At 39.3% G+C, this 27,083-nt stretch overlaps 1 protein-coding gene across 1 annotated transcript; it reads left to right on the top strand.

The window, feature by feature from the left end:
• Positions 1 to 279: 279 nt before the first annotated feature.
• On the top strand, positions 280 to 25,982 carry LOC149801092 (superoxide dismutase [Cu-Zn] B-like). The gene is made up of 5 exons (XM_089954252.1): positions 280 to 398; positions 1,371 to 1,459; positions 2,291 to 2,481; positions 21,400 to 21,529; positions 25,764 to 25,982. The coding sequence occupies exons 1-5, from the start codon at positions 305 to 307 to the stop codon at positions 25,884 to 25,886; spliced, it is 627 nt and encodes a 208-aa protein (XP_089810378.1). The 5' UTR covers positions 280 to 304; the 3' UTR covers positions 25,887 to 25,982.
• Positions 25,983 to 27,083: the final 1,101 nt, after the last annotated feature.

The raw sequence follows: 27,083 nt of genomic DNA, 5'->3' as shown, positions 1-27,083 counted from the left end.
TCTGAGCTATAACTGTACATCTGAGTTATAACTGTAGATCTGAGTTACAACTGTACATCTGAGTTACAACTGTACATTTGAGTTACAACTGTACATCTGAGTTATAACTGTACATTTGAGTTACATCTGTACTTTTGAGTTACAACTGTATACTAAAGACGCTTTCTATAATTCTCCACCGAGTTTTAGCGTACATCATCCAGAAGGGTTGTATTTGGACTGTCCATTTCCTATATATTAACGTCGTGTTGTTTTAAGTCGCTCAGTAACCTACGTGTATGTTATTGAGATAAAAAGTGTCAGCATGGCTCATGCTAAAATTATATTTGTGCTGGGGACAGTTTTATCGTTCTTGTCAGTAGATGGGGCTTCTCCGACATCGTGTCCTGGTGGATTTGGTAAGACCTCTATGTTGAGTTTTGTTTGTTCTTGTTTTATTCTCTCTTCTTTTTTGTTTCATTAATTTATTAGGACCCATAATAAAATAGACAAGATGTTTATATATTCATGGCAAATAAATTCACATGTGCCCATTCATTGTATTGAGTTAAGTGTGAAGATATTAAAAATTCTAATTAAACTGTTTATTGAATAACAAGCAGTTCCGTCTGAAAATGAGTGCGTGCTAATATTTGTACAACATAGTAGGAAGAAGAAAAAAAAACTAATTTAACTCGAATTGTTTAATTCTGTAAAGTAAAATATTTTTTGTATAAAAGAAGCGAATATAACCTTTTATTGCAAACAATTTAAAATAAAATTCATGTAAACTTCGCAACATGTCAAAAATAAAGAAGAAAAAGAAGACGGTTTATCGATGTAACATTCATAAAACTCTTCAGTCTGCAGCCAAGTCATATTCACTTTTAACGCGTACTGTTTTACAAACCTGCTTCAAAAAGCACCAGCTCCCAATATAAAAGGACGCATTGCAATATGTCTTAAAGTTCCTTCTTTATGTAGCTGGATAAGAATTCAAATATATAACGATTACGACAGAAGAAGGTTGCATGCGTAATCATTGTTCATTTGTCATTTAGATTCATGCTTGTTCATTTGTCATTTAGATTCATGCTTATTGGCCACAACGGTTAGTTGTGTTTCAGGATGGAAAAGTTCAGATTGGCATGGAATAAATTCATATGCATGTTATATACATTATGAAGTTTACGTCATTATAATTTGTAAACTGTTAGATTGTGACAGTACCTTCAAGCTCTTCACTCACCCCACCCCACCCCCCAAAAATACAAATACACTCCCTTTACTCGGGGCTGTCATCGTTTTCACCCTTTTTGTTTAGTATTACATTTGTCTGATCAACATATCAGTTAAATATGCATGTTGCAACATAACATTTTCACTTTCAGTTTATGCCGAATGCCATCTACAACCAAATCCAAATATAAAAGATCTTCCTCGGACAATTAACGGAACTGTGTATTTTCGTCAAAGAGTGGTTAGTATGGTAACGCTGTTAGCGATGGTTGAAGTGGTGACCATAGTAATAGTTGTATTAGTATCAATAGTAGTAGTAGCAGCAGCAAGCACAGTAGTTGTGGTTGTGGTGTTGATAATTGTGATAGTGTTTGACATCGTCATTCAGCACAAATTGAGAACAATAATATCACTTACAAAAATCGCCCATTCAAATCCCACTCGTACAAGCACGAGACCCAGGATGGACGAGTGTTTCATACACACTCGCCTTTCCTGATCACTAACACCTCGCCTCAGTCCGCGTGGGATCGAGTCACGACTCTGCCACCTTGTGTATGTGAGAAAGTTTGCTGATCATTTCCAGTGGGTCAATGGATTTACCAAGAGTCTTCCCGTATTCTTCCTCCAATACATATACTGGCGGCCATGTATATCCTATCACGTGCTGTAAATTGGCTTCAAAAACCACAGAACATACAAACCATACATGTAAGCATGCAAAGGACACGTGTAAAAGCCAGGAAAAAATGTAAGGCTTGAAGAGTTTTCCCCATTGTTCCCTTACAGTGGTCGTAACCAAAAACAAAGAACTCTTTTATTTAATTAAACAGGTATAAATGTAATCTAATAAATATAACTCCGATCTGTGTTTCCGCATTATACGTCTGTTTCTTTAATTGTGTTACATAATTTTAGATAAGGTCTCACTTTCGATTGACTAAAAATCATATATACATATGTCTCTTGTTTAACCTATCCGATCAAGATTTGTCAAACATCTTGCCTTTTCTTTTTGCATCTATTTTTCAATCAAGCTAATTTTATTTAAAGCTCTTATTTGATTTTTCAGACCAAGGATTGCAGAAGATTGGGGATGCTTGGTATTCGTATCGAAATCCAGGGAATCCCCACGAATGACGGAACTCTGTACCACGGTATACACGTGCATGAGTCACGTGACTTGAGTAACGGATGTGAATCAATGGGTTCTCATTTCAACCCTTTCAGTACAAGTCATGGGGCTCCGACAGATACACATGGGTAAGTAATGCACCCGCTATCTAACAGTAAAGCAATGACAAGTTCAAAGGTTAAATGGATGAGTCGGTCTCGTGCATTTGAGCGTGCATAGTATTTCTTTAAGTTGACAATAGTTGTTGTTGTTGTTGTTGTTGTTGTAGGGTTTAACGCCATTTTTCAGCACAAGATAGGCTATACATGGCGAGCAGCAGAGGGGGCGAATCGGACATTTTGTCCAATCGTTATTTTGCTTAATTATTACTTTCTGCACTCAACGATCAAGCGTCGTCAGCGCCTGGTAAAAAAAAAACGACGTCGTCGTTGGGGGATCGTCCAAACGTCATTTGGTTTAATCAACACCTTCTGCGCGTCGATCCCCAGCGTCGTCAGCGTCCGGTAAGCACGTCGACGACCGCGTCGATGTCATCGCCCCCCTGCTGCTAAGTAGTTATTTACAATGAAAATTATTTACAACTAACCGAATATTTGGTCAAGTCCGATACGATATCGTGTCCGAGGATCATGTAAATTTATCGTTACAAATCCATGTGGGGTCGACTGAGCATGACTAAAAAAGTTTCGAAAAACATTAAAGTCCATGTCACCGCCGCACCATGTCTGCCAAATATTTCGTAGCGTGTGTGTATCAACGCCGTTGAACACAGCAAGAATATTACAGTTGTCTCTAATTACTTTTGGAATCTGAGTGTATCGTTGAGTGACATATATCACGTCAGTGTTTTTATGCCTGCCTCTGGAAAATATCCTAGCTGGGTTTTTTTGATTGTCTAACATAACATCATCGTACACGACTAGATTGTTAACGTCGCCATCAATATCATCAATACCCGGTGCATCATTGATATCCGTAATAAACTCAATAACATTTTTTTTAGCGATCGCTGATGCATTCTCGTTGAAATCTTTCAACACCTCGTAGCATCGTTGATCATCTACGCTAGGAGCAACCAAATACAACTTATCCCACTTCATCCATCTCATTATTAAATTGAGTAACAATTGCGTCTTGCCGGATCCAGATGGTCCGATGATAATCATCCGGATCGAGTTTGGTAACGCTGCAACATGCTTAACTGGTTCTCTTGTTTTAGTCGCCGAAAAATCAATTATATTCATATCTCTATACATAAATTATGGATCTATATTGTGTGAAGTGTAGAGTACGTACTGGCACAAATGATATGACAACCGCTACAACAAGAAATAACAGATCGGCCCTTACTGGCAAGTGTGTACAATGCGGTACAAAGAAATTTAGATTTATTTCTATTAGACCCGGAGATGTTTTAAAAAAAAGCGAGGAGGTGACATCGCAGCCAGGTTATCAAAACTCCCCGGAACACCGTGGGCAAAGTATCCAGGAGAAAAACACCTCCCAGGATATAGCTATTGTGGCCCCGGAACACGATTAGATATTAGACTCGATGATCAAAATCAGCCCAAACCCGGTGAGTATCCAATAAACGCTATCGATAAGGCGTGTCATGCTCATGATGTTGCTTACAAAAGTAGCGATCTGCAACAGCGTCATATCGCGGATGTAAAATTAATTCACGCGCTAAATGCTATTCCTGATAAATCCGTCAAAGAAAAATTGGCCTCATGGTTGGTAAAATCGGCTATGAAAGGTAAATTAATGATTGGCGCTGGTAATTAATAACAATCATCCAAGAAAAACGATGGAATCCATCTATTATTCTCCGAGAGGATACTGGAAGGGGAAGGCCGCAATTGGTAAGCTTGCAAGCGCTGCAAAGGTAACAAAGACCACTGCGGCTAATTGGTTATCCAAACAGGCTATATGGCAAATCTATCTACCACCGCCTAAACAAATCAACTTCTCGCGCTTTGATGTCAGCGTACCTAATGAAGTTCATCAGGCTGATATACTATTTTTGCCGCATGACAACGGTTACAAATACGCGCTAACCGTAGTTGATGTTGCGAGTCGATACAAACAAGCGGAGCCGTTAAAAACAAAGTCAGCAACTGAAGTAGCCGATGCGTTTGAGCGGATTTATCGAAGAGGTCCTCTGCGCTGGCCAAATCTATTACAAGTTGATCCCGGTAGTGAATTTCGCGGCGCTGTTTTATCAACGCTAAAACATCATAGCGTCGCGATACGACGAGGTCATACTGCGCTACATCGTGATCAGGCAATTGTTGAACGATTCAATCGGACTCTCGCTGAACGGTTATTTGGATATCAATACGCGAAGGAATTTATCCAAGAAAAACGATCTCGTGAATGGGTTAAAAGGTTGCCAGGTGTAATCGCAGCGTTAAATAACGAGATTACCCGAGCAATCAACATGAAGCCCAGCGACGCGATTAAATACGAGTATATACCCGGAAGATCAAAAATAGATAGCGTTTCCAAGCCGATTCTCGGCGATGTCACTGTTAGATATCTATATGAACCAGGAGAGCTTGAAGGCGGTAAAAAAAGGGCTACCGATCCTATTTGGAGTGTTACCACACATAACATATCAACGATAACACGATCAACTGGTAGACCACCGATCTACAGACTGGATTCAACTGCTCCTCAGCGCGGATTTACACGCGAGCAACTACAAGTGATACCTAACGATACTCAATTACCCCCACGTGGTCTTAACTAGCGCCGTTGCGTCTATTACACTCAAGACAGGTCAACCTCACATTGTTTTTGACATGACCGAGAATGTTATCAATCCTATCCACGGTAAATTGGCGAGTGTCTTTATCCGAATAACGCCAACTCATTATACAATTGCAACTCGCGCAGTGATTATTCTGTTGTTGTCGTAGCGAGATTATTAATTCGGCATCAATATCAAAACGCCGCTGTTTTTTTTTATCCTGTTGGCGGTAACCCGAGAGTTTTCTATCAATGACGCTTGCATCGATGGTGACTTTGTCGCCGGCTTCGTCAGTGACTCCGTCACCGGCTCCGTCAATAACAATTCTTCGAAGCTGATTTATCCTTCGTACTCTGGACACTGCAAGATAGACTAGATTCGACCATTCGATGCGATTATCAACTATCCAAACAATTGTGTCCGTGATGGTTAGTCCCTGCGAGGAATGTATTGTTGTTGCGTATCCTAGCGTCCACGGGGATTTATCAGCACGTAGCGCGTCCTCGACGACACCGATATCAACGAGCACGATATCATTCAGCACGAGAATTTGTTTTTCTGTCCGGCCTGGAATTTCAACTTCAATGTTCTGCCGCCGTGTCTCCGCGGGTCTATAGCATAACGGCACTGGGCGCGTTGGAAACTTTTCCTTATGCAACGTAAACAACTTCCGCTGAAGTGTGTCTCTGACTATCTTTCTACTCGCTACAATCAAATCGTTTGGTCTCCATGTTTCCCAGAATTCATTCAACGGCGTTTCCGGAATCACCTCGCGGATTATTTCACACTGAACTCTATCCGGCTGTAACCTGATTAGTTTTTTAACCTCGCGCAGTTGTTCATCAAGTGCTCGGTAATCAGTATCGGTTTCTTCATAATAGTCCACGAACCCGCTCAACCAATCATGTGGACCCTCGCCGACAAATGGTGGTGGTTGGCCATGGTCCCCACACATGATTACCGCTGTATTCGCGCGCAGCAACCACTCAAGAAACATTTGTAAAGTATCTAACGAAACAGTACATATCTCATCCCAGATGATAATGTCGGGAATAAATTTTTCACCCATTCGATCAGGAGTCCACTCGCCGCCGCTGTATCGAAAAAAGCTGTGATAAGTAACGGCGTCAACATTTCGTTGTTTTATTTCTCGCGCTAGTCTATGGGTCGGTGTAAGCACGATTATACTTGCCCGCGTTCGAAATAATTCAATTGCCCGAGTCGTCTTTCCTGACCCGCCACAGCCGCTTAAATAAACCGTCTTGTGTCTACAAATTGGATCAGAACACGATGGTGCATTAGACCATTCTGATAATTTATCACCGCGTAAGTAGTCGTTCTCAACGGTGACATCTGCTGACGGGGAATAATCGCGTCGTATTTCATTTTTAATTCTCCATGTACCCCAACTCTCGTCCGGACTAGTAAACTCGGCTACGTTTCCCTTATACGCTACGTCAACATAAAACGAATCAACGGCTACTCTAACCGCGGTATCGGGGAATCTATTTATCATCGAGAATAAATTGATAGCGGCATATCCCAGCATAGACGCCCTCAAATGTGGATACGCCGGGCTGTCTCCATCGCTGTAGGTAACAACTGTACCCAACCTCGTTCCATTGGACAAGAAAGCTGTTTTGCAGTTCACGTATCTATTTTTTGCCACTGCGTCCTTGATTACGAAATCATATTCTGCGTCATCTATAATCAGCCGTGAGCAATATCGTTTGTAATCGCAGTTTTTTCCACCTTGTGTAAACTTACCAATTATTCTTCTACCGAGATCTTTTGCCTCTCTGTTTCGTTGGTTGAATATCTTCCTGGACCATTCGACGATATATTCCTCGTCGGCATCAATGTGTTTTCTGGACTCGTCAATTATGCTATCTAGACGCTCCGGTTCTGGTAACCAGACTTTAGTCTGCGCCCGGTATGATATAATCGCGTCACTGACAATCAAAGAAACTAGCATGCTACAATCAATCATATACCGTAGCAGCGCTATTGGCAGCCACTTCTTTTCAGCCATGTGTCTACCAATCCAAATATAGCAACAGCGATGAAGTCCTGCCGCGAATTCAAATGATACTACGCGAGCGAATCCGGTTAAATCAAAATCAGGCAGTGGTCCATTAATAGCAACACGAGTCATTTCATGTCTGGGGTGTCCAAATCGTCTAAAGTACTCAGCGGCGGATCCATACCCGAGAAAACTCGCTGGATAACAGGCAACCATATCAACCGAGATCATAGCGTCGCGGTTGTATTCAGTGTTCCATAGTCCACCGTGATAATACTCCAAACAACTGGATTGTACATCCGGCAGAAATTCCTTGCGCGTTGGTCTCCACGCATTTTTCCTTGCTGCAACATGAGCTACAACCGATGGAATCGTAAAACAATTTGTTAGCAGTTGTTCATCATGCTCCTCAAATTCCATGGCGGTTTTTTTCATCCTGTTGTGAAATGCTTCAGTGCGATATAATTCGCCGTTTGGTCTTACAAACTGATCAAAGGTATCCGCATCGTTTTCAGCGCTGCGAAGTAACCACACTGATACAGGGTCGTTTTTACACAAGTAGGCAATAGCATCAAATAGTTTCCTCTCCGCGAGAAAACCATCCTTGGAGAATTCTTCTCCTAAAAATTCTTCGGGTACATACTTTACTGTTCTATCCCGTGGAAATATTGTGATCACGGGCGTCCATGCGTGTTCGTTATGATCAATAATTTTGATTGGGGCTCCCTTCGATTTATACTTCGATTCGTATAATACTTCACCGGTTATCGTTGTAACGGTTATTGGAAATCTCAGCGATGTTTCTAATCTCGCTATGTCGCTGATGGTTGCTCCACGCTCTTTTACGGTTAGTTCCCACTGGTTGATTTTGCTACGTCGTAAATCAGTCAATTTGTTTCCTCGACACGCATTTGTAAAATGCTCTATTATTCGTTCTGCTACACAATTTATCCCCGTTGACTGTCTCATTGGTTTCAGTTTTCGGATATCAGGTTTCTTATTTAACGGGTATATTCCATAAACAACTGCTGTTTCAGGATACGCTCGTTCATAGTATGGTCTGTCAATTCCGGTTAACAGCCCCGGCTTGGAGTCGCGGCTGACAGTGACTGTTTTCTTGTCGCTGAGAACTGGTTCAAATTTATCACGTATGATCCAATCACCTGATTCCACCCGGACAATGAATTTTACTCTGAAGAAATACTTTTTACCGTCAAGTTGTGATATTATCATTGCTGCGCGGTTGTCGTTCATGGTAGCATCAACAACACCATCAATTCGAAATGTTGACCAACTATGAGATGCACCATCACGCTTGAATTCATTGATACAATCGCGTATTTTACTCAATAGGGTTTTATCGTTTATTAACGCTTTTGGTGTGTCCTTGAGGACTCTATCGAGATTGAACTTAATATTTTTCCAGGGCTTAATTACTGCTAATCTCTCAAACTCATCCATATAATTAAAACAAGTATTTAAATAAAAGAATATAGTATAATGAATAAATGCAAATGGTTGATGATTGGGTCGACAACCCCGTGCAATAAATCATGCAGAGGTGAATTCTGCGGGTATCATTTACAAAGCGTTCGTAATGGTTCTCTTGGCCCCCTCCCGTGCTTGGTTTGCCACGTCGGTGTAAGAGGAAAATCGCAGTTGTGTATTAATTGTGGCGGAAAGCGATACAGGGAACTAAAACGCTATTATGACAAGCGAATAAAAAACGCCGTCATTGACCCCACCGCTGACTTCGTCATCAAAACCCCCCAAGACTACGTTGAAAGATTCATAATTAAACCAAATAATAAATTAGACAAGTAGTATTATTATACAAATGGACCTAGAATTTCAGCCGCATCCCCTGCTCGTCAATTACGAGGCATCTCGCGACGGCATTGTTAGAAACCGCAGACTGAAGAAGCCGGTTGGTACCGTAAATAATCACGGATATTTGATATTTGGTTCCGGGAAAAAAATCTATCTTGTTCATAGGGCGGTATTTGAAGCATTTAACGGATTAATCGAGAATGGGCTTGTTATTGATCATATTAATAATAATCGAGAATGGGCTTGTTATTGATCATATTAATAATAATAAGACTGATAATTCTCTTACAAACTTGCAAGCTATCTCGCAAAGTCAAAATACCAAAAAAGGGGAAACTGGTAAATACTCAAAGAAAGCAAAACCCGTAAAGTCATTTGATACAACAACTCACGAGGAAAAAATATTTCAGTCGATGAATGAGGCAGGAAAATATTTTGACATTTGTATCGCCTCAATACGAAGAGTTGCAGAACGAGTATATCAAACAGCGATCTCAAAAAAGACCGGACACAGAATTCGATTTTCATATATAACATCAAAGGGAGATAACTCGTTTTGTGATAGCGTCGCATGACAAGAGTTATGTCCCTTGAAGTCCAATTAATGTTGCGATTAATTAATCATTTTACGATGAAAACTAATGAAATACACGCTGTTATCTAACAGCTGTATTCTTTTTTTTTAATGTTTTATTTGAGTATTTGGTTTCATTTAAATGCCGTGAAACACCATTAATAAGTATTTAATGATTCAACGATTCAAGGGAATTCAAATTAACACACACCTTGTGACTGACGCCGCTGTATTAGTCACTTTATATATAAGATGACTCGTTATAAGCCTGGGGCTTTCGAAAGCCAATTCAACTAATCAAAACTAACCCACGCTCTTGACCCAGGCGTGTGGTTGTCTTTTGTTCACAATCATGCAACCGGGTTAATTTAATTGGGTTGCTTTTGATTGGTTGAATTGGCCGTAGAGTTCCGCCCCGTCGTTTTATGTTTGTGCTGTCTTGTGTCGTCCCATCATCCATCAATCATTTCATCCTTAATTAAGTACATGTAGTGATGTCCCCCAAGCATATCTTCTGGGCGGTCTACGATGACGTTTGTCACCCTAGGCCTCCCTCTCGGAGATGTATGCTTTGGGGTTCCAAGATGTGAATGTCCTTAATTAAGTATATGTATATGCCTGCAATCTGCCACAACACTCGAGTGGAGATCTACGGCATTGTACTGTCCATGTATGCCTGCAATCTGCCACAACACTCGAGTGGAGATCTACGGCATTGTACTGTCCATACAAAAAACGGGGTCAAAAATGGCCCCAATAATTTTATTAAAATTTTTGATATTAGAAATAAGATGTTTTATAAGAATAATGAATATCGAAGACATCAATAATATATTAACTGAGATTTCAAAATTAAAAAATCAAGGAATTGAATTATCTGATGGTCTCGACAGTGAAAAAATATTATCCGATTATGAGATTATTAACGAACAGTCGAAACGGGGGCGTTTTACCCTGGCCCGCGAGTATTTTTTTATAAAACGATTACAACATACGATTAATGAGAACCTGTACCACAATGACGCAAATGCATTCATTGGACTATTTACTGCCGTTGAAATAATACGAAAAAAACTCGGACGTGTTTATGAACGACGCCGGGAGATTTCTAGTAAGATCAAAAACATTAGAAGGATTATAGACGAAAACTCCGTGGAGCTCCCGATGGTACACTCGGCGGAAAATTAGAAAATTGCGGATCAATTTACAATAATGGTAGGTGAATCACTTACTACTCGGCTAGCCAGAGAGCGGCTAGCAGCGCTTAAAAAGTTTATACCGTTACGAGACAGAGTGAGAGAGAAACTTCAAACGCGACAACAAATGCAAACCGATTTTACTGTTGGAAGCGAACAGTTATTTGCCCCGGTAACTAAAGCGACTAAGGATGTTACAGCTGCAACAGAACGAGCAATATACGGGGATATTCCTAAGGAGGGCGAACGGAAAGAGGCGCCTCTTCTTCCTGTACTTGAAAAGATAGCAGCAGAGACAGAACAAACACAGCAACGGATAAAACAACTTTCCAGTGATATAAAAACCCAACGAGAGTATGAACGATTAGCTGATATTGATGATTCTGAACAGGGTGATGTTGGTGAACTTCAAAAAATTTCCACTCAAAAAGGAGTCCCCTTTATAGATAAACTCACTGAAGGGGCTATAGCACAAATAAAACGACCTCAATTACTGAAATCCGACGAGTATAGGGTTTTTGGTAATTTTGCCGCTCAAAGCTATTATTCAAGAAAAAACTTTTTAAAAGACGAGTATAAAAACAGTAATATAAAACGAGATGACTGGGTTAATTGGTTGTATAAAACGAATAAAGAGATTGATCGCTTGGATACAAAAGAATTGGGATATAAAGAATTTAAAAAAGGAATTGATGATTATGATATACGACAACAACAAGAAATACTACAACAGCAAAAAGAAGAAGTCCGAGAAAAACGTCAAAAAAAAGCTGGTTCTAAAAAAACAAGCGGAGAGGGGTATCCAAGTGGTAGTGGTCTAGTTGAAAACGCTAGTGTTACCTGCCCTAATAGTGTTCTCAGTGATATATCACGGCTAGAGGTATTAATTGGAGGAAAACGAGCCGGAAATAACTCTACGGAAATAATCAATGAGGCTGCTGATATTTGCAAGCGGTTATTTGCAGGCGGTATCATAGACATTAATACATATCGAACGCTCATAGACGAACTCGTGGATGATTAATTGGAAAACTGGTGTTTTTAATAAGGATGATCATACACTACAACCATGATAAACCAGTACTCGTCTACGTGGTAAACTCGCGATTGCCTATTTACCGCGCGTACTATGGAGATGGTCTCGGTAGCACCATTGCGGGGTTATTTACAAGAATGGCTCCAAAAGTAGCGCCGTTAGCCAAACAATTAGGAATGAAGGCTATTGATGTTATTCGTGATAAGGGAATTAGTGCTATTGGAGATGTTGCCGGAAAGGCGCTTTCAGCCGCGCGGGACAAACTAATGTCGTTGGTGAAATCCAAGAGATTTTCAAGAAAAAAACAGATGCCATCAACGACAGTGATGCCTGCGAATGTCAGTAAAGTAATAAATAACGCCGTGGAAGAAAAACTAGAGTCGTTGGTAAACAGTAATCAAGATGACACCGCAAACATAATAGCGGGGAGTGGTTTAAAACGACGACGATGATTTAGATGCATCAGCGTATTATTAAATAAAATGTTTAAACGAACAGCTGATCCGGCGTTTGATATGGACGCACCAGTGCACAAGGATGATTCCGTCCGTAATTATCAATTTTATTCCTATTATGCAGTACAACCCGACATACGATCGCGAATTGAACTTCAAGTCCATGATACCAGTAAATACTTTTTACCGTGTGAAGCGTTTATTGAAATCTAAGGAGAACTTGTAACAGAGGCCGATACTCCTGCTGTACCAGCACCGTATCCAGATGGTACCAAAGTTGGCTTAGTCAATAACGGCGTAATGGCGCTGTTTGAGAGCGCAAAATATCTCATTGACGGGCGAGAGATCGAGTCTATAGAACGCGATGTTGATGTTGCTACAACAATAATCGGGCTAGCAAGATATTCCGACGATTACACAAGATCAGCGGGTCCATCTATGATGTTTGCAAAGGATACTAGAAACACTGCCGGAAACTCGCAATTTGTGGTAAGACGACCAAGAAATAATGCTGGTGACGCTGATGCTGATATTGAGAATATGATTATAAACAGCGATCCTAATTTCAACATCGGAGCCGTAACACGCATATCAATGTTAACAGGACCGCGTAGATCTTTCTCATGCGCGATTCCACTGCATCATATATTTGGATTTTGTAGGAACGTGCGAAAAGTTATCTACGGAGCAAAGCATACCGTGGTACTTGTGCGAAAAGGTGATGATAGAAATGCAATTTGGAGAATTCCAGCGGATACTGCAAATCCAAATAATGACCCTGGTAAAGTCGTTTTAACTAAAATGTCATTGTGGATGCCGGTGTTGACTCCATCCATTACCACAGAGGCACGATTGCTATCCTTCATGGAGCAGGGAGGAAAATCATTACTAAGTTGGCTAACAACAACAACAGATACTAAGCAATCAAATATCAATGGTATATTCACATGGAACCTGGCATCACAACAAGGTATTTCGGCTCCGCGTCATATATTTGTTGCGTTGCAGGATATGACGAGAGTTGATAATCAATTATCCAGCCATATGATATTTGATCAATTAGGCGTTACTGACGTCTCGCTGAGAATAAACGGCCAGCAGGAACCATCTGAGGATATACAACTTAATTACGGTCAAAACCATATCGCACGTGTGTATCATCGATTGCTGTCATATATGGGTCGTGATCAAAACGTCGACACCGGTTTGCAAATATCACAACTTGATTTTAAAAACCTGTATCCGATTTATTATTTTTCGCTGGAACATCTTGATTTAACGAGACAATCCGTCGTTGATATACACTTCCGAGCTCGTATAATACCCCCGGGTGGTGCCAATTATAGAGCGGTTGCTGTCATTCTCAGCGATAAATCAATGCTGCTAGAAGGTGTTGGTGGACGAATGAGAATCGTTGATGCGCCAGTGGAAAACATGTAATTGAAAGCACAAAACGCGTTTACAATAAAATGTCGTATAGTGTCGTCAATGTAGAGTTGACTGATGGTCAAGTCAAGAAATTACGATCAAAGTCGGCTAAACAATGCGGGACCACAATAACGCTGAAGCCGTCGCAGATGGCGGGTGGTAATCATAAGATATCGTTGACGGCGCGTCAAATAAAACATTTCAATGATGCGATGAAGAATAAAAAGGGTGTTCAAATAGATTTTTCAGCCGCAGCAATTAAAAACATGGAAAAGACCGGTGGGATATTTCCGCTGTTAGCTGCGATTCCAGCGTTGATTGCCGCGGCGGCCCCAGCAGTGGCTAAGGCGGCGGCGTTAGGAGCCGTTGGTACCGCGGCGGGAATGGCATTGAAGAAGGCAACCGGGAAAGGCTACAAAAAAAAACGACCCGTGGCCGGAAAGGGTCTAAGACTACCGGGGACCCCGTATTCATGGTATTCGGGAAAGGGTCTAAGACTACCGGGAACCGTTTATTGACTCGGGAGTTAATGACTCCAATGTCTAATTTTGATTTAATAGACGCCGCAAACGCGCTAGCGATAAAAAACTTCAGAGGTGTTTTTATGAGGGATCAATTACCGGCGGCACCAAGGAATATTGAAACCGGCATAATTAACCTCGATGGGTCCTCCGGAGCGGGAACTCATTGGGTTGCATACGCGATTGATCCGCGTGCAATCGTCTATTTTGATTCATACGGGTTAGCTCCGCCGAAAGAGTTCATGCGGTATATCCGGGCGTGTTCAGCCCGGGCGTGTTCGGCCCGGGTTTTTTATTCCACGCTGCCAACACAGCGATTAAGTGACCCACCGATATGTGGCCGTGAGGTATTGAACGTACTTGCGGCGATTTCATCATCGCGGAAACCACCTCATGTGGTTGTAAACGAATACACTAGTGGGGTCGTAGAAGCTCAACGGATTTTAGAGAATAACATTTACAATAATAATGATTGATATCTGGGGACGACCGGTTTCGGCGCTGAAAGAATCCAAGGAAACGGCCGCCGCCGACATAAAAAAACTAATTGAGGATGAAATCGCTGATACGTTGAATTTAACCAGTGTTGACCCGGACGAAATAGTTGTATTTCAAGACCGCCAGGGTAAATTGAAATCCGGAAATGTGTCACTGAATGACGTTTTAACACGACAGCGTGATGCCGCCGAGAACGCTATCGTGTTGTATACCGGCGACGGACGACTCAAACCGGGTGAAGATATATCGATGATAACGGATAGGATAATATCCGCCCAGAACGGTTTTATAAGGTTGGATAGATTGGTAACCGATATACAACTCACTACCGCTAGTTTTTTTCGGACCCCGCCGGTAACCGAACCAAATATTGCAACAATAAAGAATACTATTTCGGAGTTTACGACGCTGTCGGGTCAATTTACCTCGATACGAAAAAATTTTAACAGGGTTGATAACGCCGTTGATAAATTCTTTTGGTAAAAAAAATGTCAAACCGGATGAGATTACAATAACTATAAATGATATCACTGCGTATGGACAGGAAATAAAAACAATCAACACTAATGTTGCAACCAACAAAAGGAGTATAGACGTGCATGAACGGGAAATAAATACACTCATTACTAATGTTACAACGATCATAAATAATGTGGACGCGCATGGACAGAGAATAGAAACAATCAACATTAATGCTATAGCGAGCAAAAAAAGTATAGACGTGCATGAAGGGGAAATAGAAGTACTCAAAATTAATGTTATAGCGAACAAAAAAAGTATAGACACGCATATACAGGAAATAAATACACTCATTACTAGGGTTGCAGCGAACAAAAAAGATGTGGACACGCATATACAGGAAATAGGAACGATTAAAACTGATGTTGCGGCGATTAAAGACAGACTACCTAAAATGACAGAGCAACTCGAAAAAATAAAAATCCCTCACGAGAACACCGTCAACACAGTATACACAATTCGGCATGGATCATTCGCTTGGACTCCTACACGGAATACAGTAAATATCACCGCAACTGTTAAGGGTATTTATCGATTGACACTGGTTTCAATGATGCAGTTTAATATATTATCGTCGAGTTCATCCGGGTTTGACAATACAATATCAACAATTATAGACAAGGACGCAACTGAACCGTTCACAATTTATGCCGTCGATAGAAATTTAACCGGGGCAAACATTACATTGTATGTGGAATTTGTAGCGAATCTAAGTGAGTAATTAAAAACACTAGCTCTTTTAGAATAAAAATGACCACCAGGGTAATTGAATCAGAGGCATCACCAACGTCACATCAATATCGATTCGATACCGCAAAAGAATTCTCCGCGAACTTGAAAACGCTTTCCGAACAATACCGTGTAAAAATAAAAAAATACCGCCGAAAAATAACCACCATCGACGCGGTCGTGTACTCGGTGTCGGGTATAGTGGCCGGTACCGGCGTCGTTTTATCCACGGTGACCACAATAGCCCCGATCGCTGTTCCAATCGCTGTCTCCGCGATGACAACAATTGCTGGAGTCGCCAACGCAATCACTAGGAAGATATCATCGTGTTTTCAGAAAAAACTAAACGAATATACAGTAAAACATCAAATAGTATCCGACGCGTACTCGAAATTATCCGGGTTGATCTCGTTGTCGATCGATAATTCGTTTATATCCGATGTTGAATTCTCCACGATGGTCCAGTTGCATAACTCCGCGATGTCAAAAATCGAGGATTTTCAACTGGAAGCCGGAACCACCTTAATGGGCTCTGGTTGTTGAAATTAGACACAACGAATAATAATAATGTCGCTGAACCCCGAAGGGTTTCAGTTGCTTCAACGGATCGCGGAGAACACCACTCCGGTACAAACAAGTATGATATCGATAACGTCAACGAAACCCGAATTCAGTGTGAACTTTCCATCACCGGTTCCAGTGAAGGAGATAGCGCTGGCAAAATTGCGAGTATATCACAGTTGGCCTAATATCCGAGCGGAAGCATTCAACGGACAACAACCTAATAACTCGCTGGTTTTCGCATGGACAAATAAACCCGATGAAACCCCAGACTGGAAGGAGGTTACAATACCAACTGGGTCATACCAAATAGAACAAATCGATAAAGAATTTCAACGCAGGATAAAATCGATCACAGGAAAAGAATCAAAAATCGCTATTACGGTTCATGAACCGACGTTATCGTCGACGATTGAAATAAGCACACCGGGGTATATGGTTGATATCTATAACAGTTCAATAAGAACCATACTAGGATGGCCTAAGAATCCACCTCATGAAATCTCCGCGGACTTGCACACGAATGCGCAATCGTATCATGAGATTAATCCCGGGTATCGAAATGATTGGTCTATTATAAAAAGCACGTTATTACCCAGTAGGTTTATATTTCAAAACAGGAATACCATGCAATGGTATTTTCCGTATAAGGAAACTCCTGAATCGTCCGCCGTGGTCACAGTTAGTTTAAATGATATCAATAATTTTTTTATCGAGATTAATTATATTTGCCAATCACAACTAGAACAGCTACGGAAAACAAAAACACAAAAACACGTTGAGGTGTTAAATCAACTTATATCAGACATGGAATATATTAATAAACGAATCGTTGAGACAATATCTGCTAACAGCGATGGTAATAAACAAAAATTTCTAACCCAGAATAATATTATAGAAGCCAATTTACCCAATTTTAGGTTTCCAGGATACAACGCGCCAGAACTAAGAAAATCATTAAGAGATTTTCTCAGTCCATCAACTCATATCCTCAGACACGATAACGGAGATGGTGGTAGGCATATTGCCCCATACAACGTAAATATCGCATCGGTGATAGCAATCAATCTAGTGTGTGATGCTATCGAAGGGAGTTACCAGGTGGATACCAAGCAATCAAATCAGGCTCAACAGGGGTATATCCTTTATTCGTTTTCACCAACAGCCCCTCCCGGATTTTTAATAGTTGAGAGTCCGATTAATCCGGTCTATATGAGATGCCATAATCGGTTTTTAACGAGAATTAATTTCAGACTCACCGATCAGTCAAATAACCTAATTGATCTACAAGAGGAGGAGTTAGTGGTTACTCTGTTTGTAAGATCATTGTAAATAACTACTTAGCAGCAGAGGGGGCGATGACATCGACGCGGTCGTCGATGTGCTTACCGGACGCTGACGACGCTGGGGATCGGCGCGCAGAAGGTGTTAATTAAACCAAATGACGACGCAGACCACCACTGCCGCGAACCTTTTCCGAAGACCCACCAAACCTTAAAATGTAGCGTGCTAAAATCAGTAGGTTGAAAGGGCCAACTATTAACCTGTCATTTAATAATTTTTTCAGCTTTTGCAGTCAGCTACTCAACTGTGTGTCTCAACAAAAGGTTTTGTGTCGGTGACCACGCCCGATATCTATTTGGTTTTGAATACGTTAATACAAATTACCCCCAAGTAGCATTTATATCAGTTTGTATGTCTAAATAATTTAGTCATTATTCATCAATCGAAAGATATCATCAATTTTTAACCATCATTTTCTTGTTTAGCATGTCAGCTCATATTTGTCGGCTGAGTGCGACTGAATTCTTTTTCGTAAAATTAATTAAAATTTTCAACTAACACTTTGTCAAATTGCTATGCGAGGAAATGCTTTTATTTGGTAATATTTTTTGAATGTCGATATGGTGAAATTCAAAAGAAAGTTCACAAAGAGATTAGATATAGACTTAATTTCACATTATTTATTAAACTAGCGTTTTATTATTAAATATATAATCTAATACTTACATTCATTTCCTTTTTCAGTGGGATTTCCTTCAATTTCAGTTCGTTTACGTTTTCGAACATTTTTTTTTTCGATAATTAGACAGGTCAGGCCGCTGTCGTTTACTATTGCTAGAAAATCGAATTAAAATTACGAGAACACAAAACCTTTAATGAAGATGACCTGCATTTAACTTTTTTAAAGGTGTCTCAAAACTGTTTTAGAAAAACAACATCAAACCTGTTCCGGAATGAAAACGCCAACAGGTTAGCAATAGATTATACGCGATATAATCAAAAGAAAGGCAATTTAAGTAATTTTGGATGCTCTCTGTGAGCGACGTTTTGTGTAGCCCCCGTGTATAATTACTTATTTGTGAAAATAAACACCTTAATAAGTTACTAATGATTTAGAGGCGGATGACTTGAATTTTCGCTTCAAATGCAGCTATGAATGTCCTTATTGTAAAGTCCATAAACTTATCAAAGATCAATGAAAATATCCAGTAATAGCTACACATAGAGCCTCGCGGTAAATCACAGGAAATTTCAAAAGCAAAAACAATCGCGGAGGTTTGATTTAGGTCTCTCAATGACCAAAGAAAACTTGATCGCGACTGTTGAACAATAATTATTGACAGAATGAAGTGGCATATTATACTATTACGAAGCCTTCTGATTACCTCAATAAAATCCCCACCCTGAAGTTTGATGGTATCATCTTTTACTTAGAATAATATTTATAAAAACGTATTGAAAGCTTATCTCATTTCATCTCTCCCCCACGTGATTCGCTCATTCATCATTTTGGAGTATCCAAAAAAAACCTAAAGAGAGGAAATCTGACTTCTTATTGTCAAGCATTATTCCAAAAGGGATGCCCTCAAGCATAATTATTGGTCTCAACCACAGATTTCTCATGGAATCAAGAATTATTCATTACAAACTAGCTTAACAAAATCTGGCTATGCTAACACATTTTCCTTGTAATAAGTGCATTTAAAATAAAATAGTCAATCCGCAGTTTTAATACACGGGTTAAGGTGGATAAAATCATTATATTTATTAAGACAGATTTTTTTTAAAGTAAAAGTAATAAGATTGAAATTTTCTCTAAATTGTATTAAAAATAATTTTTCATTAAATTATATTAAATGTAATTTTCTACGAAATTATATTGAGATTAAATTCATTTATTTCGGTTTTACAATTATATACTATTTAATATAGATTGCGCCCTTATGAGCAAAAAGGCAAAACTCTCTTGCACTATACATTTCTCTTGTATTGTAAGTCAGCAAAAAAAACTACACTTGGTAAGTTATGTAGGTAGCTGAACTAACGAATTCCGAAAATTCCTCCTGAGTGGGTAAATAAGCCGATGTGGCAAACTTTTCTGCCTAATAACGAACATAAATCCAGACGGTAGTCTGTAAGAAACCACGAAGCCTCACCTTGAAAGTCTGGCGTAAAATCAAGAACTAGACCTATGACCATATTTGGCTGTGTCCTAAGAAACTTTGTATAAAAAGAGAGGAGATTTGCTTGACGAATTAGTCCGTTCGTCTGATTATCAAAAAGGGCTTGTATCATTATAGAATCCCATACTTTCGCTTGCCATATTCCCCAGACGTTGCAGACATCGTAGCGATATGACTGAAAAACTTAAAGCTACGTTAAAAATTCAAATCGCAACAACAACAATAAACATCGATACGCCTTCTCTGCTTTAAAAACTGGAATACCGTAATGCTATTGAACTGCGTCATGGTCTCAGTTTATATCATAATGTTGTATGTAAGGTCATGACATTTTGCACTTGATGGATCTTAAAAGATACTATTTACTGAGGGCAAAAGTAAGTCACAGTGAGCCGCTTTTAACATTCTAATGACTACCATAACCCTCTATATTTAGCTAAATTTACTTAACACTATTGTATATACTTGATGGGTACTACTAAGTACTAACAAAAAGTAGGTCTCACTGTCCTTCTGTCCATGCTCCAGTAATCAGGTCAACGATTTGGTCACTTAGTTTAGTTGTTGTGGCACTGTTGTCACTACAGTCATGTCGTCTGGTTAGTATATTTGATTGGATGAACTTACACATCGCGGGAAAAAGAAGGTCACACCTACCTAGTTTTCTTGCTCTATCAACTCTGAAGAGATATTTGGAATATGTCATGGAGTAGTAATCGAGAAGTAGCATTGCGCGAAATTATTTCGAACTATTGCTCAGCTAATTGAAAAGTGTTTTTTACTTGCACGGTAGACTTGTTATAAAGAAAAGGTACCGGTTTGCTGAGATGAATTTAAGGGAAGTCAGGCATGAGCAGGTGCGCTGGTGGACATGGCACAATTTGTCAAATATTATATGCGTGTTGCGGAATTCGACTGGGCATTTTTTAACTCCTCAAAACATTGTGTTTACGAAAGAAGTAAGTATTTGGGCGTTCCACTTTCTATGCTTACTTACTAATATAATAAAATCCATTTGATGCATGCATATGCTCAAAAAACTATACTATTAAATTTTTGTTGTGTTCAGCAATAATTTACAGCAGCAATGTATACAGCTGCATTAGTACATTTTTGTCTGTCCGTTTGTCAGCAGGGTCGTAGAGAGCGATCACTGGCCCTGGGTAAGAAACATCCGGGCTTCTCCTAGTTTTTTTTTAAACAAACTTTTTGTTTTATAAATATAAAAAGTGTTGTTCGCTTTTATCCCCGGTTGCTCCCCGGTTATCCATGTTTGCCAGTGTGTCTGTTCGCCTGGTTACGTTTTGCAATCAGTTCAGCTTCTTAACTAATGTAGTGGGGCATACGTGTTCATTCAACACATAATCAGTGTAGGGAATGACCGGAAGAGGGTGAGCATTTTCATCACAGATTAAAGGAAATGTAATGTTTGCTAATGTAACAAAAATCTATTTCAGAAAGCGTCATCTCGGTGATTTCGGAAACGTAGTCGAGTCGAAACGTAACGGAGGTCGTGTGGCTGACACTGGTTCTGACTATTTAGCAAATCTGGTCGGACCTAACTCCATTCTCGGCCGGGGTCTCGTGGTAAGTTATGTATTTACTTGCTTGTTTAATTTATTTGTTTTGCATTTTAATTTAGAACTGATATAAACGTTTGTGAGAGCATGATTGTTGGAAAAGCGTTAACAAAATGGTATTCTACGTACAGCAACAATTCTTTTTCTTTTAAATACACCTAAACATGGCCATACATTTTACGCAAGCTCTTGTTTTGCCAAATATCTACCTTACACTATAACTGCCGGAGTTTTACTTTTACAAAATTAATCTTTTTTAATTTTCTGTCGAAGCCGTGATGGCTCAGTATTTAAGGCTTTGGACTTTGGCAAGATATTTACGAGTTCGATTCCTACCATCGGATCAGATAGGATCGGCTATCGTAGTTTCCCCATAAGCAAATCACTTTATTCTTCTTGCCTAGACACAGTATAATATTCAAAAGGTCGCTGTTCCTGAAAAATAATCTTCATCGGACATTACTTTGTTTTTTTAGTTGGTTTTATTCATTTGAATGGTCATGATAGTTGCACGAGCTCATCAGCTAAATTTGTCATACCAACTAGTAATATGGATATATCTTGCCAGTTATCAAACCATGTCAAATTCATCTTCAACACCAACAATGTTTCTTGGTTATAAACATAAAATTTGCTTTTTGGATAGAACGAACCACATTCCTAACAGTTCAATTGCAGGCCCAGGTACAACCCGCCTGTCACTTATCTAACTAGTCATGCAGGCTCGGATACCACCCGCCAGTCATTTATCTAACTGGACAGCCCTCCGCAGATACAGACAAACGATCATTTGTCTGGCTTTCCATGCCGGCTTTGCTACAGGCTACTGGTCATTTTCCTGACCTGCCGTCATTAGTAGTCTTACAGTAAAAATTATTTAGTGACTTTTCCCGACTAATAAGCCAACCACCCATATTTTGATTGTCCCAACCAGTGAAAGGCATTTACTCAGCTGGTCACATTCTTGTATCAGACCAGCAAAGATGCATTTTCCCCCTGTCGATTTCAGTTGTCTGATCAGGCAAAATCCATAAATCTACCAGTCAAATTCATTTGAATGTGATTAATTTATATATTAATTTGGGAAGCCATGTAGCCATTTTATATAAATGCTCCCGAAACCCACATAAGGCACATCGTATTGGTTGAAGTGACAAACTCTGTTACTGATAACTAGCACTCATTTATTCTTAGTGCCGCTCAGCGAGACTCTCGCGTGACTCCGAGAGATTTATGACACGCAAGAGGCGTGAAAAGATTTGAATATTGATTGTTACCGACGTATGTCGCTTGCAGCATGGTAGAGAGATTTTCGTGCCGAAGCAAAACTCAGTTCTTCATTTACAAGTTTTATTTACTCAGTCTAAACAAAAGTCGTAATGAAAGCATAGTACATATTTACACTAAATCCGAGCAAGCTGACCGTCTGATCTTTGAGTTGAACATCGATTATGGCCCAAGTCCACTCGAACAGCTGGCCTTGGATCACGCGTGATAGCGCAGACGAGTTTTCACAGTCATAACATGCATAGGCAATACACACTACAGTGTATTTCTATGAAGCGATTAGACCCTGATAATATTAGAATAAATGAAATTAATGACCAACCAGTGTCGTTAGCAGATTTTTGGAAAGCCTCGTTTTGAGCGTTATAATCATCATTTGAGATAGTTCAATCATCGACCTTAATTTTATCCAAGAAAGTTAACTGATTTTATCCAGTAGACTCGTGTGATCAGACCGGTATGTTGTCGATAATTAATTGAAGATGGCTTAGTTGAGGGTTCTTTTCCCTAGAAAAATAATCCTTTTCGAGTGATTTTCCTTAGCGTTTATAATTTGGATTATCAGATATAGGTGATCGTTGGAAACATGTTACATGAACTTGCTGCTAAACGGCCAGAAAGGAATGGAATTTATTTCATGACATGAACATTGTAATATAATTCTGTAAAGTTTGAAACAAAATTTTATTTTAACTTCCAAATTTCATTTTTGTTTTATAATAATTGGTTTTAGTTTTCAAAGAGTTGCAAGATACAATTATTTTCCAACTTCGGAAACAAAAGAACGACGCGGAACTTTCTCAAGAGTTACGTCGACCACTGTCTTCGTCCGATCATATATCCGTGTCGAAACTCTTCATGGATTTTTCAACGATATTCCCTCGCAAAATATTTTGATGAAGTGATACGGCATGAAAAGGGAGAAAATGTCTGAGAATCCTGGAGAGCTCAGCCACTCTCTAATATACACAAAGCAAAAGCTGACTTTTGAATTGCATTGATTTCTAGAAATGTCCAAATTAATTAAACTGTATTACTTTGAGTTCGAAACAATTATTTCTTTGGATAGTAAATTCCTACATACCAATGTGCGACCGCGGTGATTTTGTTCGCGGTGTATCTGACTTGACATCTTCAAACCAATAAGTCAGTTGGAAACAATTGTATTTGTCATGTTTGATGTGCGACTATATGTATTTAACTTCACTTGGTTCAGTACAGTTTGCGAATAAGCTAACTCCACACTTACCTTACAACCTCTTATGAGCTTTTAAATTTGCAACAGTATTCAAAGATGATTTTATCATACGTGTAATTTTAACTTACAAATGGTGGATTTGTTGTTGTTGTTGTTGTGGGGTTTAACGCCATTTTTCAGCACAAGATAGGCTATACATGGCGGCCAGTATTAATGGTGGAGGAAGAACCCGGGAAAACACCGGAAAGAACCACCGACCCACGAGAACTACTGGCAAGCTTTCTCACATACCCACATTGTCTGAATCCTAGAGTCGAACCCACGCAGACAGAGGTGAGATGGCAGTGATCCGTAACGGATAGTGCTTTAGACCACTGGGTCACTCGGGGCCCCAATGGTGGATAAATGGTAGTAAGTCACTAGTGATATTTCGAAATTGATTTGTAGTTCCTGCTGTTCTGTGTTTTAAACGTTAAGTGTTGTATTTTCCCTATTCTACCTTGTGGTTAATGATAAGTTTTTATTACTGACTTATCGTTAGTGTATCCAATGTGCCAGTTCAGAAAAAAATATGATAAACAACCGGACCATTTAATTCTGCACAGGGCCAGCAGCTTTTCAAAATTACATGATCATCAAGGGATAAAAGACAGTTTAATACACTTCTAATATCGATGTATTTTACATTCCGAATTATCAAATAATCGTATGTGACATGATTCTAGGGCGATTAAACTTGCAAAACTTGCACTAGGGGATTTTTTGTTGTTGTTGTTGTAATAACGTTAATTACGAGGCATTATACATTTAAAGTGTACAAGAACCGCGAGGGCTCAGTAATTAGTGTGCCGTACTCGCGACTGAAAGATGCGAATTAGAATCCCATCACTGTCAGTCCATGTCGCCTACTGGAATATGTCCTTGGGCAAGGCGTTTCACTCCAAGTGTCTCGACACTATATAGCCCAGTTGTGTTGCTGTGTCGAAAAATATCAAACTAAAACCCAAAAAATGAGACACGTGATCAATATACGTGATGGGGAAGCAACTTGAGATAGTTGCAATCAGCCTCCGATGCACATTTAAACTTTGTCGCTAGTATAGAGCTATATGCACTTGCAACATTTTTTCTTAGAGGAAATCCAGTCTATGCACGGATAATGAACGATATAGTTAGTTCCTTAACTCTAGAAATCCATTTCCGCTCATAAGTACACTTTATTATAGTTACTTTAAAGTTGAAATTTCATTTAATTTTTGCACTTAATTATCAAAAGAAATTATTGGCCTTAAGAAATGCTACCTGGACAACCTCTTCAACACCAAGTTCCGAATTTCAAAGGCAAAATCACAAAAAATAATCTTTCTAAAGCAAACTCCAGCATATGTTTAAAATAACGACAATATTCCCGGCTTAAATGCTTGCAAATTAACTGACCTACTTCCCTTATCTCTCTGTCTCTCTGTCTGTCTCTCTCTCTCTCTCTCTCCTGGACGCTTGTCCTTCAAAACCAAATTTTAAAAAAAATTATTATAACGAAGCCTACACAAGTTTGGAGAAAAACTAATTTATAACTGAGTGCACTTTTTAAAATATTTTCTTCTTTTTGACCTTTAGATGAAAATACTAAAAAATTTTATTAGTTCTACAAGCTATGCTCATATAGGCATGCTAAACTTGGAAATTATTTAACATGTTTCATAATTGTCATATTTAATGAACACTCTTTTGATATATTCTATGTATAACATTTCAGTTACACGCAAAGAGGGATGACCTCGGTCTCGGTGGTGACGCCGGAAGTCTTACAACCGGAAATTCAGGTGCACGTCTAGCTTGTTGTGTTATCGAACAGACTAATCGCCCAAAACTCTTCTAAAAACAGTTGCTAGAAAATAAAAACATGCAGGCCCTTTCTCCGCGATAATTTAGTATGTGAATATTCTGTCTGTTTCTTAAAAATATTAACAATAAAAATATCACAATAATATATACCTTACACGTTTTTTATTGTCTACATTGGCAAAATGATGTACTGGAATTATGTTTTTCGATAAGAATGAAAACATCGCCGGTATAAACACATCATGCGCTGTCTTTTGAGGTATGTAATATGGTTTTGATGGTGGTAATATAATGGATAATCAAAAACTATGTATTGTTATTGCATGTCGATATTTTGAACTTACTTCCAGGTTTTTCATTTGCTGGAAGCTTTATTAGAAGCTAAAATGTTCCTCATTGTCTGCTTAATTAAATTTCTTGATTTTCATTTTATACTCAGTCCCAAAATAATTATTTTTCTGTTACGTACAGCGTTGAATTATTTGTCTAGTTCTCATGGAAAACTATTATCAACAATTTGCGGTCGTAAGTAATCTTCAATTAAAACATAATTTGCGAGAGCCTTTCTAACTATATATATATATATATATATATATATATATATATATATATATATATATATATATATATATATGTGTGTGTGTGTGTGTGTGTGTGTGTACGCGCCGGTGGACTGCGTTTAACTGAATGTTTCGAGCATATTTGCATTTCAACGTTGATAAACATAGCCTCCCGTGATAAAGAAGGCAAATGTGATGAAAATTACATGGCTACAGATGCAAAATTACAAGTTTAACATTCTGATGTGAAATCATGGGTGATATGTAACAAGCTGCAGATGAATGATGAAAAAACTGAGGCCATTCTGATCACAAAGACTTTCTCATTCACATCCTTTACCTCAAACAATGCAACACCAACATTAAATTGACACAGTCAGTACGAAACCTAGGTGTTACTCTGGTCAGTACTCTCACATTGCACCAACATGTCATGAACATATGCAAGGCTGCATATCTTGAGCAGAGACGCATCAGCTCAATTCGCAAATATCTTTCAGCTGATGCCACTAAAACACTTGTGTGTTCAATAGTACTTTCAAGACTGGACTATTGCAACTCAGTTCTCTCTGGTTCATCTCAATATCTACTCCAGAAACTTCAAAACATTCAACACACAGCTGCTCGGATCATACTTAGAGTACCACGATCAGAGCACACCTCCCCGCTTC

The sequence above is a fragment of the Sinohyriopsis cumingii genome, chromosome 4 (genome assembly GCF_028554795.1).
Source record: "Sinohyriopsis cumingii isolate HCF-2022 chromosome 4, ASM2855479v2, whole genome shotgun sequence".
NCBI classification, from domain to species: Eukaryota; Metazoa; Mollusca; class Bivalvia; order Unionida; family Unionidae; genus Sinohyriopsis; species Sinohyriopsis cumingii.
The sequence above is the reverse complement of the archived record's forward strand: the minus strand, read 5'-3'. Positions and strand labels throughout refer to the sequence as shown.